At 41.2% G+C, this 16,216-nt stretch overlaps 1 protein-coding gene across 4 annotated transcripts in view; it reads left to right on the top strand.

The window, feature by feature from the left end:
* The window catches only part of COL4A6 (collagen type IV alpha 6 chain), a 295,848-nt gene that overhangs the window by 227,084 nt on the left and 52,548 nt on the right, over positions 1–16,216 (top strand). For 3 of the 4 annotated variants that reach the window (XM_045472448.1, XM_045472450.1, XM_045472447.1), the window contains exons 6-8: positions 8,512–8,628; positions 12,074–12,142; positions 13,830–13,865. In XM_045472448.1, coding sequence (XP_045328404.1) covers positions 8,512–8,628; positions 12,074–12,142; positions 13,830–13,865 — 222 coding nt within the window. The remainder of the gene's footprint in view (positions 1–8,511; positions 8,629–12,073; positions 12,143–13,829; positions 13,866–16,216) is intronic. The other variant, XM_045472451.1, reaches the window with a different exon arrangement.

The following is a 16,216-nucleotide window of genomic DNA, read 5'->3' as shown; positions in this document are numbered from 1 at the left end:
AAGAAGCCAGGCAAAGGTTTTAGTGTCAAACAGAACCAAGGCCCCAGGAGTAAAAATGGTCCCCAATACTGAGCCAGCCTCCTGTCTTGCCTTAACTCATTCCTGTTACCCAGCTGAGAGATAACCTCTAGCAAGTTGGGATGGGACATTTTTTTTTCTTCAAATTTTTTATTTAATTTGTTCTTAATTAACATATAGTGTAATATTGTTTTTGGGAGTAGAATTTAGTGATTCATCATTTACCTATAGCACCCAATGCTCAACATGACAAGTGCCCTCCTTAATATCCATCACTCATTTAGTCCCTCCCCCCTGAGCCTCCCTCCATCAACTCTCAGTTTGTTCTGTATCATACAGAGTCTCTTCCGGTTTGTTTCCCTTTCTTTTTTTTCCCCTCCTTCCCACATTTGTTTTGCTCCTTAAATTCCACATGAGTGAAATATATGTTATTTATCCTTCTCTAACTGACTTATTTCACTTAGCATAATACATTCTAGTTCCATCCACATTGTTGCAAATGGCAAGATTTAATTCTTTTTGATGGCTGAGTAATATTCCATTATATACCCCATATTCTTTATCCACTCATCAGTCGATGGACATTTGGGTTCTTTCCATAGTTTGGCTGTTGTTGACAATGCAAAGGGGCACATGTACCCCTTTGAATCTGTATTATCTTTATCCTTTAGATAAATACCTAGTAGTGCACTTGCTGAATCGTAGGGTAGTTCTATTTTTAACTTTTTGAAGAACCTCCATACTGTTCTCCAGAGTGGCTGCGCCAGTTTGAATTCTGGCTGGGACATTTTAAAGTGGTGATCAGGATTGTAGGAAGAAATAGACAATCCACCTGAAAGGGTTGATTGAAGAGAGTTGCATGAAGGGATGTAGACATGATTCAGGGGAACAACAATGGATTGTAAAGTAACTAATATCACTTTTGCCACCCCTTGGCCCAAGGGGGAAAGAAAGAATGGTAATACTAAGAACCTCTCAGGCCTGGGCCCATGGAATACTGGCTGCTCAACAACAGCCAAGACTTGTAGAGAAATGTGGCCATTTCCAAAAATATGGCCAGGGAGGGAATGGGGGAAATAAATGACCTGTGCTCTTTCTCTTCCTGTTCTTTGACCTTCTGCTTGTGTCTCCCAGTGGCCAAATAAATACAACTGGGAGACAGAGGGCAAGGGAGTCTAGGTGGTACTGTTCATAAAGGTCTGCTTCCCAAGGCACAGATCTGGGGAAGGTGGAGTGTAGATCTTCAGGGCAAATAAGAATATCCATTTCATTTGGTAATAAAATGTTGATGACTTAGTGAGCTGTCTCAGTTTCCCCAGTGCAGCTAAAAATCATCACCTGAGTCTGGGCAGGCATAGATTACAGCAAGTTTATTGCAAAGATAAATTTATTGCCCATTCTTCTGTTCTTAGCATTCTATGAATCCAGAAGTCTAGACTCATATTTTTGTATCAACAGATGGTCCATCTCTGACAACTATAATAACAATGAAAATGCATCAAAATTCTGTGGGGTATTTTCTCAATAAGAATTTGACAAAAGCTCATTTCCTCTAATAATTTGAAAAGTTGATTTTTTAATACATGGCATGTTTTTGTCAAATTATTAAATATACACACTTCGTGTTAAAAAGTGCATGTGGGAGGGTAGGAGTCTACCTTTTATTGACCCATCTAGATTTCTGTTGTTTCCGGTCATCTCTTTGCTCCACCCAGCACACAATCCACTTTTGATAGATTCAAAAAGATAGATTCTCTACAAAAGCAGACTCTATGCACCGTGGAAGCTCCACTCTAGAAAATTATTGAATTCTGATCAATTATGTGATTGCTAATTCCCCAAAAACAGCCTCAGTAGCAAGCATGGAGAAGAGGAGACAGATCCCTAACTGGAGCAATAGCCTGATGTATGATAATGACAAAATAAGATTGGAAGTGTACTTCTTCAGAGACTTGCTTATTTTTTTTAGCAACCATATAGAATTTATTTATTTATTTATTTATTTATTTATTTATTTATTTATTTATTTATTTTTAATATATGAAATTTATTGTCAAATTGGTTTCCATACAACGCCCAGTGCTATTCCCAAAAGATGCCCTCTTCAATGCCCATCACCTACCCTTCCCTCCCTCCCACCCCCCCATAAACCCTCAGTTTGTTCTCAGTTTTTAAGAGTCTCTTATGCTTTGGCTCTCTCCCACTCTAACCTCTTTTTTTTTTCCTTCCCCTCCCCCATGGGTTTCTGTTAAGTTTCTCAGAATCTACATAAGAGTGAAAACATATGGTATCTGTCTTTCTCCTTATGGCTTATTTCACTTAGCATCACACTCTCCAGTTCCATCCACGTTGCTACAAAGGGCCATATTTCATTCTTTCTCATTGCCACGTAGTACTCCATTGTATATATAAACCACAATTTCTTTATCCATTCATCGGTTGATGGACATTTAGGCTTTTTCCACAATTTGGCTATTGTTGACAGTGCTGCTATAAACATTGGGGTACAAGTGCCCCTATGCATCAATACTCCTGTATCCGTTGGGTAAATTCCTAGCAGTGCTACTGCTGAGTCATAGGGTAGGTCTATTTTTAATTGTTTGAGGAACCTCCACACTGTTTTCCAGAGTGGCTGCACCAGTTTGCATTCCCACCAACAGTGCAAGAGGGTTCCCGTTTCTCCACATCCTCTCCATCATCTGTAGTCTCCTGATTTGTTCATTTTGGCCACTCTGACTGGCGTGAGGTGATATCTGAGTGTGGTTTTGATTTGTATTTCTCTGATGAGGAGCGACGTTGAGCATCTTTTCATGTGCCTGTTGGCCATCTGGATGTCTTCTTTAGAGAAGTGTCTATTCATGTTTTCTGCCCATTTCTTCACTGGATTATTTGTTTTTTTGGGTGTGGAGTTTGGTGAGCTCTTTATAGATTTTGGATACTAGCCCTTTGTCTGATATGTCGTTTGCAAATATCTTTTCCCATTCCGATGGTTGCCTTTTAGTTTTGTTGGTTGTTTCCTTTGCTGTGCAGAAGCTTTTTATCTTCATGAGGTCCCAATAGTTCACTTTTGCTTTTAATTCCCTTGCCTTTGGGGATGTGTCAAGTAAGAAATTGCTATGGCTGAGGTCAGAGAGGTCTTTTCCTGCTTTCTCCTCTAGGGTTTTGATGGTTTCCTGTCTCACATTCAGGTCTTTATCCATTTTGAGTTTATTTTTGTGAATGGTTTAAGAAAGTGGTCTAGTTTCATTCTTCTTCATGTTGCTGTCCAGTTCTCCGAGCACCATTTGTTAAAGAGACTGGTTTTTTTTTTTCCATTGGATATTCTTTCCTGCTTTGTCAAAGATTAGTTGGCCATACGTTTGTGGGTCTAGTTCTGGGGTTTCTATTCTATTCCATTGGTCTATGTGTCTGTTTTTGTGCCAATACCATGCTGTCTTGATGATTACAGCTTTGTAGTAGAGGCTAAAGTCTGGGATTGCAATGCCTCCTGCTTTGGTCTTCTTCAAAATTACTTTGGCTATTCGGGGCCTTTTGTGGTTCCATATGAATTTTAGGATTGCTTGTTCTAGCTTCGAGAAGAAAGCTGGTGCAATTTTGATTGGGATTGCATTGAATGTGTAGATAGCTTTGGGCAGTATTGACATTTTAACAATATTTATTCTTCCAACCCATGAGCACAGAATGTTTTTCCATTTCTTTATATCTTCTTCAATTTCCTTCATAAGCTTTCTATAGTTTTCAGCATACAGATCTTGTACATCTTTGGTTAGATTTGTTCCTAGGTATTTTATGCTTCTTGGTGCAATTGTGAATGGGATTAGTTTCTTTATTTGTCTTTCTGTTGCTTCATTGTTAGTGTATAAGAATGCAACTGATTTCTGTACATTGATTTTGTATCCTGCAACTTTGCTGAATGCATGTATCAGTTCTAGCAGACTTTTGGTGGAGTCTATCAGGTTCTCCATGTATATTATCATGTCATCCGCAAATAGTGAAAGTTTGACGTCATCTTTGCCAATTTTGATGCCTTTGATTTCCTTTTGTTGTCTGATTGCTGATGCTAGCACTTCCAACACTATGTTAAACAACAGCGGTGAGAGTGGACATCCCTGTCGTGTTCCAGACCTCAGGGGGAAAGGTCTCAGTTTTTCCCCATTGAGGATGATATTAGCTGTGGGCTTTTCATAATTGGCTTTGATGATGTTTAACTATGTTCCTTCTATCCCGACTTTCTCGAGGGTTTTTATTAAAAAAAGGATGCTGAATTTTGTCAAATGCTTTTTCTGCATCGATTGACATGATCATATGGTTCTTATCTTTTGTTTTATTAATGGGATGTATCACGTCGATTGATTTGCGAATGTTGAACCAGCCCTGCATCCCAGGAATGAATCCCACTTGATCATGGTGAATAATTCTTTTTATAAGCTGTTGAATTCGATTTGCTAGTATCTTATTGAGAATTTTTGCATCCATATTCATCAGGGATATTGGCTTGTAGTTCTCTATTTTTACTGGGTCTCTGTCTGGTTTAGGAATTAAGTAATACTGGCTTCATAGAGTAAGTCTGGAAGTTATCCTTTCCTTTCTATTTTTTGGAATAGCTTGAGAAGGATAGGTATTATCTCTGCTTTAAACGTCTGGTAGAACTCCCCTGGGAAACCATCTGGTCCTGGACTCTTATTTGTTGGGAGATTTTTGATAACCAATTCAATTTCTTCGCTGGTTATGGGTCTGTTCAAGCTTTCTATTTCCTCCTGTTTGAGTTTTGGAAGTGTGTGGGTGTTTAGGAATTTGTCCATTTCTTCAAGGCTGTCCAGTTTGTTGGCATATAATTTTTCATAGTATTCCCTGGTAATTGCTTGTATTTCTGAGGGATTGGTTGTAATAATTCCATTTTCATTCATGATTTTATCTATTTGGGTCATCTCCCTTTTCTTTTTGAGAAGCCTGGCTAGAGGTTTATCAATTTTGTTTGTTTCTTCAAAAAACCAACTGTTGGTTTCGTTGATCTCCTCTACAGTTTTTTTTAGATTCTATATTGTTTATTTCTGCTCTGATCTTTATTATTTCTCTTCTTCTGCTGGGTTTAGGGTGTCTTTGCTGCTCTGCTTCTATTTCCTTTAGGTGTGCTGTTAGATTTTGTATTTGGGATTTTTCTTGTTTCTTGAGATAGGCCTGGATTGCAATGTATTTTCCTCTCAGGACTGCCTACGCTGCATCCCAAAGCGTTTGGATTGTTGTATTTTCATTTTCTTTTGTTTCCAAATATTTTTAAATTTCTTCTCTAATTGCCTGGATGACCCATTCATTCTTTAGTAGGGTGTTCTTTAACCTCCATGCTTTTGGAGGTTTTCCAGACTTTTTCCTGTGGTTGATTTCAAGCTTCATCACATTGTAGTCCGAAAGTATGCATGGTATGATCTCAATTCTTGTATACTTATGAAGGGCTATTTTGTGACCCAGTAGGTGATCTATCGTGGAGAATGTTCCATGTGCACTCAAGAAGAAAGTATATTCTGTTGCTTTGGGATGCAGAGTTCTAAATATATCTGTCAAGTCCATCTGATCCAATGTATCATTCAGGGCCCTTGTTTCTTTATTGACCGTGTGTCTAGATGATCTATCCATTTTTGTAAGTGGGGTATTAAAGTCCCCTGCAATTACCACATTCTTATCAATAAGGTTGCTTATGTTTGTGAATAATTGTTTTATATATTTTGGGGCCCCCATATTCGGTGCATAGACGTTTATAATTGTTAGTTCTTTTTGATGGATAGACCCTGTAATTATTATATAATGTCCTTCTTTATCTCTTGTTACAGCCTTTAATTTAAAGTCTAGTTTGTGTGATATAAGTATGGCTACTCCAGCTCTCTTTTGATTTCCAGTAGCATGATAAATAGTTCTCCATCCCCTCACTTTCAATCTGAAAGTGTCCTCAGGTCTAAAATGAGTCTCTTGTAGACAGCAAATAGATGGGTCTTGTTTTTTTATTCATTCTGATACCCTATGCCTTTTGGTTGGCGCATTTAGTCCATTTACGTTCAGTATTATCATAGAAAGATATGGGTTTAGAGTCATTGTGATGTCTGTAGGTTTCATGCTTGTAGCGATGTGTCTGGTACTTTGTCTCACAGGATCCCCCTTAGGATCTCTTGTAGGGCTGGTTTAATGGTGACGAATTCCTTCAGTTTTTGTTTGTTTGGGAAGACCTTTATCTCTCCTTCTATTCTAAATGACAGACTTGCTGGATAGAGGATTCTCGGCTGCATATTTTTTCTGTTCATCACATTGAAGATTTCCTGCCGTTCCTTTCTGGCCTGCCAGGTTTAGCAGAGAGATCCGTCACGAGTCTTATCGGTCTCCTTTTATATGTTAGAGCACATTTATCCCTAGCTGCTTTCATAATTTTCTCTTTATCCTTGTATTTTGCCAGTTTCACTATGATATGTCGTGCAGAAGATCGATTCAAGTTCCGTCTGAAGGGAGTTCTCTGTGCCTCTTGGATTTCAATGCCTTTTTCCTTCCCCAGATCTGGGAAGTTCTCAGCTATTATTTCTTCACGTACACCTTCAGCACCTTTCCCTCTGTCTTCCTCCTCTGGAATACCAATTATGCATAGATTATTTCTCTTTAGTGCATCACTTAGTTCTCTAATTTTCCCCTCATACTCATGGATTTTTTTATCTCTCTTTTTCTCAGCTTCCTCTTTTTCCATAATTTTATCTTCTAGTTCACCTATTCTCTCCTCTGCCTCTTCAATCCGAGCTGTGGTCATCTCCATTTTATTTTCCAGCTCATTAATAGCATTTTTTAGCTCCTCCTGGCTGTTCCTCAGTCCCTTGATGTCTGTAGCAGTAGATTCTCTGCTGTCTTTTATACTGTTTTCAAGTCCAACGATTAATTTTATGACTATTAATCTAAATTCACTTTCTGTTATATTGTTTAAATCGTTTTTGATCAGTTTGTTAGCTGTCATTATTTCCTGGCAGTTTTTTTGAGGGGAATTCTTCGGTTTTGTCATTTCGGGTAGTCCCTGGAGTGGTGCAGAACTGCGGGGCACTTCCCCTGTGCTGTCTTGAGTAACTTGCGTTGGTGAGTGGGGCCGCAGTCAGACCTGATGTCTGTCCCCAGCCCACCCTGGGTCTACAGTCAGACTGGTGTGCACCTTCTCTTCCCCTCTCCTAGGGGCGGGATTCACTGTGGGGTGGCATGGCCCGTCTGGGCTACTTGCACACTGCCAGGGTTGTGGTATTAAGGATCTGGCATATTAGCTGGGGTGGATCGGCAAGGTGCACAGGGGCGGGAGGGGTAGGCTCAGCTCGCTTTTCCTTTGGAGATCTGCTTCAGGAGGGGCCCTGCAGCACCGGGAGTGAGTCAGATCCCCCGGAGGGATGGATCCGCAGAAGCACAGCGTTGAGTGTTTGCGTGGTGCAAACAAGTTCCGTGATGGGAACTGGTTCCCTTTGGTATTTTGGCTGGGGAATGGGCAAGGGAGATGGCGCTGGCAAGTGCCTTTGTTCCCCACCATGCTGCGCTCTGTCGTCTGGGGCTCAACAACTCTCCCTCCCATTGTCCTCCAGCCCTCCTGCTCTCCGAGCACATCTGTTAGCTTATAACCTTCCAGATGTTAAGTCCTGCTTGCTGTCGGAACACACTCCGTCCGGCCCCTTCGCTTTTGCCAGCCAGACTTGGGGGCTCTGCTTGGCCGGCCGGCCGCCCCTCCACCCCGGCTCCCTCCTGCCAGTCCGTGGAGCGCGCACTGCCTCTCTGCCCTTCCTACCCTCTTCCGTGGGCCTCTCGTCTGTGATTGGCTCCGGAGAATCCATTCTGCTAGTCTTCTGGCAATTTTCTGGGTTATTTAGGCAGGTGTGGGTGGAATCTAAGTGACCTGCAGGACGCGGTGAGCCCAGCGTCCTCCTACGCTGCCATCTTCCAAGAAGCTTCTGAGACTTGCTTATTTTTCATCAATTAGCTTTTAAGAGAGATGGTGCCGTGGAAACTGCTTCTACTCTTTTGACCAAAAGTCAGCAACATTTCCTAGGCAGAGACATATAAAAGCCCCAGGCTTTTCCAATACAGAAAGCCATGCCAAGCTTCCCAGGCTCCAGTCTGTTCTGAGGAGTCCCAAGGCCTGGCATGATTCCCTGATGGTAGCATTTCAGCTGCCAACCAGCTGAGTCCCATCTTAGTACATCTTTGTACCCAGGAAAGATGAAGTTGTAGCATCCTGAGTCTCATCTCTTCAGGCTTGATTTCTTTAGTTTCAGCATGGGTCCCATTAGAGCGTGGATCCTTTGGGGAGGGGTAACACTGAGCTACATATACCTGAGTGTAAAGGAAAGCTATAAGAGTGTAGCTCTCACAGAGCTAAGGGAGTGGACAAGGAGCCAGAGTTTGGCAGCATACTTGGTTTCTCTTACTGTGGAGCTTGTCAGAGTAGCTAAGAGTCCTGTGGCTGACTTGATCCCTTCTTTTCTCTTTGAACAGGGCCACCCAGGACAGCCAGGGCCCAGAGGCCCACCTGGCCTGGATGGCTGTAATGGAACTCAAGGAGATGTTGGATATCCAGGCCCCGATGGCTATCCTGGGCTTCTTGGACCACCCGTACGTTGCCAGATCTTTGCACATTATTTCAAATGGCTTTCTTTGCCTCCAAGTGTGCCCCTTTTCTGCTTTTATGGAGATGTCATTAAGCATCTGTAGGGCAACCACTGCAACCCCTTGTTCAATGCAGGAGTCTATGCTGGCAGCACAACATTAAAAAGTGTAAAGAAGAATATCAGTTGCAGGGGGTATACACATGCTCCACTACTTAGAGTTTTTTTTTTTTTTTTAATTATCCTTTTAGAGTTGGCAAGATTGCAAAAAGACTGTAGTAAATTTCAGAGCAAAGTACACACTTGGGCTATTTGACATGTTCCCACATCACATACTTGGAGGGCTTACATGGGATCATGGAAGCTCTAATAATGACCCAAAGGGTTTGGCAAGCTTGGTCTATGCCAGTGATTCTTAACCAGGGGTGATTCCCCACACCAAGGGGCATTTTCCAGTTATTATTGGCATTTTTGGTTGTCACAACTGGGAGCATTCTACTAGCACAGGGAAGCTACCCCCAACATCAAGGAATCATCTGTCACAGTCAATAGTGATAAATAATTGAGAAATTCTACTCTACACTGACACAGTTTTCCCCCTTCCCCCCACACTCTCATAACCCTTCATTCTGGGATTGATATGGCATTCATTACATCCTGAGGTCACCACTTTTGTTTAATTTTATTCATAAGATAGAGCTCAATTTTTGGATCTAAATGATCTCTAATAGGTGCCATGCCCTTGTAAAGCTACTTTTATAAGTGACTGGAAAGAGAAAAATAACACATTCAAGCCCATCATCAACCTTACTTGAAATAATCTAAGCAACCAAGGGTACTGATGTGATATATCTAGCTAGAAATCATGCTATTAGACAGATTCCATAGCTACATGAATTAATTGGCATTTTTTTCAGTGTGTCTTATTCCAATGCTATCTCATGTATTTTTTTGTTATTAAAGTATAATTGATGTATAATATTATATTAGTTTCAGGTGTACAACATAATGACTTGATATTTGTACACATTACAAAATGATCACTACAGTAAGTCTAGTTACCAGCTGTCACCATACAGAGTGACAATTTTTTTTTCTTATGATGAGAACCTTCAAGGTCTACTTTCTCAGCAACTTTGAGGTATGCAGTAAAATATTATTTACTATAGGAGCACCTGGCTGGCTTAGTCAGTGCAACATGAGACTCTTGATCTTGGGGTTGTAAGTTCAAGCCCCACATTGGATGTAGAGATTACTTAAAAATAAAATCTTTAGGGGCACCTGGCTGGCTCAGTTGGTTAAGCATCCAACTCTTGATTTTGGCTCAGGTCATGATCTCATTGTTCATGAGACTGAGCCCTGCGTTGGGCTCTGTGCTGAGAGTGCAGAGCCTGCTTGGGATTCTCTCTCTTCCTCTCTCTCTGCCCATTCCCCACTTGCGCACATAGTCTCTTTCTCAAAATAAATAAATATACTCTTAAAATAATAATAATAATAATAAAATAAAATGTTTTTAAAAATTATTTACTATAGTCACCATGCTGTACATGACATCCCCATGACTTACTTATTTTGTAACTGGAAGTTTGTATCTATTGATCCCCTTCACCCATTTTGCCTATTCCCTTACCAATCTCCCCTCTGCAACCACCAATCTGTTCTCTGTATCTGAGATTTGTTTTGTTTTGTTTGTTTTGTTTTTGTTTTTGATTCTACAAATAAGTGAAATCATATGGTATTTGTCTTTCTCTGTCTGACTTATTTCACTTAGCATAATATCCTCAAGGTCCATCCATATTGTTGCAAATGGCAAAAATTCATTCTTTTATAGTTGAATAGTATTCCAGTGTGTGTGTGTGTGTGTGTGTGTGTGTGTGTGTGTGTGTCACATCTTCTTTATCCCTTCATCCATTGTTGGACACTTAGGTTATTTCCATACCTGGGTATTTATACCAAGAAAACAAAAACACTAATTCAAAAAGGTATATGTACCCAATGTTCATTGAAGCATTATGTAACTAGCATTTTATTGGAAAAGCAGCACCATTGCCTTCAGTGACCAAGTTGTGGGTGTGGGTATACATGTAAGAAAGTGAGATAGACAAAGCACAAGCCTCAGATTGGCATAAAGGACCTTGACATCTAAAGACCAAACCAATATGTAGTGGGGGTGGGGAATGGAGAAAGATGTATTACCAACATAGTACCAGCTGTTTGAGTCACAAAGGCCTCCAAACACTGCCATGGCAACAGAAGAGAACAAATCACATCTGTGTTAAGAGAATGGAAATCCAGCAAAGTAAGTAAATGTTGCCCCCAAGAGGGAGAAAAGAAATATTTAGATAATAAACATCCCCTGACAGCCAAAAGGACAAGGTTAAAACCTAATCCTGTCCCTAAGCTTCCCCTTAAGCCTAAATAGGAACTTGGGCTTATATTTTACTAAGCTGAACCTTAATAACCATGCTGAAACTCCAGTGGCTATTCTTTCAAGCTTCTTTGATAAAAGTAGTTTCCATAAGAATAAGGGGAACAGGAAATGTTAGGAAAGAAGCTGGTTTGTTTTTCTGAGACCATTTGTTTTTCTAACATACCTATGATCCTTGAGCTCAAGGGGTCCATAATTCAGGCAATTCTTCAGTCCGCAGAGCTTAGTCCTACTCCCAATACTAACTGGGAAGTCCCCTGACTTCCCCTTAGCTATAGGGATATTGATTTTCCCCAGGAGGGCAACATTTAGCAGACATTAGCCAGCATCTGCCAGTGAGACAATAAAAAGCCTGGTTGACAGACAGGTTGGGTATACTTTGAACTGTTTTCCATGTTAATAGTGAGGCACACCAGACTCTTAGATGGGTGTTGAAGCTGAGGTCTTATGGTAGAAACACAGGATAGAGATGATTTTGTAGAGATCTCTTAAACCAGAGGTTTGCAAACTGGCCCATGTGACCCTTGGCCTGTGGCTTGGTTTTACAGTTTTAAAAGTGTGTGCAGAAAAAAGAGAAGAAGCATATAAGGCAGAGCCCAGATACAGCCCACACGGTCCAAATTACTTACTCTCTGGCTCTTTACAGAAGTTCTTCAACCCCTGTCCTAGACAAAGGCCCTGTCAGAGACAAATCTATGAGGGGTGGAGCAGATGAGCTATAAGCTTATGAACGACATGCGCATTACATGTGGACGTTCAGATCAGTGTTCTGAAGAGAGTCAAAGTGTCTTACTTTCTAATCCCTTTATAGACTTCGGACTCAGGATTTGGGGAAGCAGGTATACAGCTTTGAGACACAACACCTGTTTTGGGGATGCATCTTTTGTCCCTTAGCACAGCCATAGAATAAACCACATAATTTTACACTCTTGCCGTTGCGTCCCCTAGGTGATCAGGTCATATCGTTAACAAAGCTGTGTGTGTTTGTGTGCATTTCCTCACAAGTTTTTCTTATTTTACTCAGGGGCTTCCTGGCCAGAAAGGCTCTAAAGGTGAACCTGTCCTTGCCCAAAGTAGTTTCAAAGGAATAAAGGTAAGAGCCTCTAAGGCAGGCCGCTAACTAGGCTGGCTATAAGCTGAGCTTCCTGGGATTGGGCCCCACCTCCAATAAAAACATTTCCAGAACTAGCATCTGTGTCTCTAAGGAGCAGACCAAGCTAGATTTAAAAGGGATCTGGAGCTTTTTGTGGTGGAAACACTGACAGAAATGTTTGCAACCATACCGTCAAAGAGATTTGCTTTGTAAGATCTAGACCAAAAATAGGAGACAGATCAGCAAACAAACGGTTTGCATGGGTATCATTTTCTTTGACAAGCCAAGACATTTCCTGGAGACAGATACTTTTTGTCTACTCTGCAATCCTTGATGTCTGCATGCCTTGGTATGAAGCCATGCATATCTCTGCTCATCTCAGCATGGCCACCAGCCCAGGATCCTGGCCCCGCCCTTTTCTGTACCTGCACACCAGCCCATCCCTAGCTGGGCCCCTGGCTGTCTGCAAAAATTGCCCATCAACTCTGCAGCTGGCTGGAAAACTTTCATCTCTTCCTAGAATTGACAAGAACCTTCTGTATTCTTGTGACTGTACTCTTGATGTATGCTACCTGGTATCCTGTGGGCCCCTCAGTAAACTCTGGTGCCAAATGATTGACCCTATTCCCTTGCAGAGTAGGAGGTGAGCTCATCATTTCCCTGGTAGCAGATGGGTATCTATGTGCCCAACATATGAAGGGAAGATGCACACATGTTCACTCAGCTGAAGATGACACCTTCCTGTCTTCCATCCGTGCACAGAATCAGGAACATTAGACATCATTTTGGAAGGCAGTGATTGGGGTGGGTGGCCGAGAACTGGAGAAGGCACAGGGTTTGGGCTCTTGGCTTAGGTTCCACAGCAGAAGATAGAATGGTAGACTTGGAAAGGACCTCATGATTGTTGGATTCATGTTGCTCATTTTACAGATAGAAAAACTGAGGTACACTGAGGCTGTGTGACTTCCTCAGACTCACATAGCTAGTTTACCAAAGAGCTAAAACCCAGGCAGTGCTCTTTCTGTGCTGCAGAGAGCTGATTTTTGACTGTACGCCAAATGGGGTAAGACTAGCAGGTGTCAAAATATGGCCATTGTCATAGCAAGCACTGATTAAATGGTTTTGCCAAAAATCAAAGAGACCCTGGACCCAGTGGAATACAGCAATTTCCACAAGATGGTTATATTACAGATTCATACAGTGACTTAAGATGCTGCAAAGTAATTAAAACGTAATCAGAGACTGTATGCTCTGTTGATTCTCCCTTGAAATGTCTGATTTGCATTGTATACATATGGGCACAGATTCTCTGGGGATGAAGGCACACGGGAAGGTAGCTTTGCTTTCTTCCAGAAAGAGCAGGAAAATCACCAGCCCACAGAAGCCGTTTCTAATTGATAAGTTTCTAGCAAAGGTGAAAATTAATTAATCCAAGTAAAATATTAAACCCTGTTCAACCAAGGCTATAATATTTGTCTTCTAGAGTCTGGATTTTTCTTAGGAAAAAAAAAGTAAGTGGCTGAATATGTCCAATTCATGCATTATTTAAAACACAAGACCTTGACAGAGGAGGCCCAAGCATAAGCAGTGTTGTGTTTCTGCCCGTGAAGTGTGGGTTAGTTATCTATGAAATAATACCACAGCTTTAATGGATCTCTTCAGTGTCCTGCCTTTGTCTGTTTTTCAGGGGGAGCCTGGACTGGCTGGACTGGACGGAATCACTGTAAGTTGTTATATATGTGTGGAGCTCTCAATGTTGAGTTAATAGCTACTGCTGGTCCCTTTGCATTCTTTATGGTATTCAAAGGTCTTTGGAGACATTCTCAAGGAAAATCCAGACAGTTGAGGTAGAGCGGATCACACTGTTGACATTTTCCAGGTGAGAACATTCTGAGAGAGTAGACCATCCCCCTGAAGTTAACACGACAGGCAAGCTTTCAACCCTTTAGGCCAGGGACCTGCAAACTCCCTGAGATGTATTAGGAAAGAATTTTGCCTTTCATTCAGCAACTGTTTACTGTTTTCTGTGTGTGTCAACTGTTGTGGGTAAAACAAAACAAGTAGAACACTCTTCTTTAGAAGCTATTCCATATAGGGGTGCCTGGGTGGCTCAGTCGGTTAAGCATCTGACTTCGGCTCAGGTCATGTTCTTGGGGTTCACAAGTTTGAGCCCCGCGTCAGGCTCCATGCTGACAGCCTAGAGCCTGGAGGCTGCTTCGGATTCTGTGTCTCCCTTTCTCTCTGTCCCCCCACCCTACTCATGCTCTGTCTCTCTCTATCTCCAAACTAAAGAAACATTTTAAAAAATTTAGAAGCTATTCCATATAGAAATTCCTTTCAGGGACTTTTAATAAAATAGGGAGTCCATGAGGAGCCATGAGTTGTATTAATAAGAGCTTTCTACTTCCTTGAATTGCCACATTGTCATTGCTTTCCTTTGAAGTGGCTTAAGAAAAGCCACATCTTTCTTCCTTCTTTCCTATATGAGGGTTCCTTCCTTTCTTCTTTTCATTCGAGAACAGGTATTGAGCTCCCACTAGCAGCAAAGTGCTAGGAGTGATCCCTGAGACAGTGTAGACATGATCTTTGCCCATGCCCAACATACCCCATCCCCCACACACCCAGATGTGAAAAACTAGTAGGACTGGGGCATAAGAATTCCACAACAGCTTTGAGAAAGAGATGCTGTCCACCTAAAGATACATCATGGGAGACTTCATATCTTCATATCTAAGACAAAGAAGGTAGCCTCATAGAAGTGTGGGTAATGTTTAGGCTGGCTGGCAATGGGAGGAAGCTTCCTAAACAGAGAGAGCAGTGTGAGAAGAGGTAGGTAGGCAGGAAACGGGATGCAATACAAGCACACATGCAAAACAGAGGTGAAGTAAAGATCAAGCACACACAGATCCCCTAGTGCCAAACAGCACTGGCTTAGATGGTGTGTTAACTACATTTGTACAATCACATCCACTGTGGTAGCTGCATAGGTCTTCTTAGGAATTCATTTCTCTGTCCACAAAGGTAAAGTGTTCGCCTACATACACAGGCATGAGAAATACATCACTTAGATTTGGGGAGGATGGTTTGGTGGCTGAATAAGAGATTTGTGGTCAGTAAGGAGACCACAGGTTATTAATTTTATCAAGGCAATGTTCTATTTCCTGGGGAACCTCTGAACCCCTACTTTCTCTTGACTTCACTTAGCCCCTCCATCCCTTACATATCACCTTATTACCATCCCCAGCTTTAATTGAGCCATACTTTGCCCCATGCCGTCTTTCTCTTCAGATTTTGTTGTCTGCCTTGTAATATTGTTGTTATCAATTCAGTTCCACGTATTTTCTTGTTTCTCTTCTGTTTTTTTCTTTGACCCACGGAAATGTGTGTTGTTTAATTTCTCGGTATTTGGCAACTTCCCAGCTATCTTTACATGGCTGATTTCTAGTTTGGTGTCATTGCACTTAGAGTGAACACTTCGTATGATTTCAATCCTTTTAAATCTGTTGACATTTGTTTCATGGCTCAGCATATGAAACAATCTTGGTGAATGTGCCATATGCACTTAGAGTATGTGTTCAAGCTGTTTTGGGGTATAGCAATCTAAAAAATGTCCATTAGGTCATTAGGTAGCTGACAATGCTATTTCAATCTACTGGGTCCTTACTGGGTTTGTTTGTTTGTTTGTTTGTTTGTTTGTTTTGGGGTTTTTTGTTTGGTTTGGTTTGCTCTAGTTCTGTTTATTACTGAGGAAGGGATGTTAAAATTCTCCAGATATCTTTGCAGATTTATTTCTCCATGCAGTTCTGCCAGATTTTGCTACATGCCTTTTGAAGCTGTGCTATTAGATGCATATACATCTAAGATTATTATGTGTTCTTGATCAATTGACCTAGTTTACCATTGCAAAATGTCCCCTCTTTATCTCTGGTAATATTCTTTGTCCCGAAGTCTACTTTATTTTATATTGACATAACTGTTTCCATGTTCTTTTTAAGTTTTTTTACATCACTTTAATATAAAAATTGTCAAATATTGAGCAAAGATGAATGAATTTTGCAGTGAACATCTATACCA

The sequence above is a fragment of the Leopardus geoffroyi genome, chromosome X, assembly GCF_018350155.1.
Source record: "Leopardus geoffroyi isolate Oge1 chromosome X, O.geoffroyi_Oge1_pat1.0, whole genome shotgun sequence".
Lineage (NCBI taxonomy): Eukaryota > Metazoa > Chordata > Mammalia > Carnivora > Felidae > Leopardus > Leopardus geoffroyi.
Note: the sequence above shows the minus strand (reverse complement) of the source record. Positions and strands in the feature narration are given on the sequence as shown.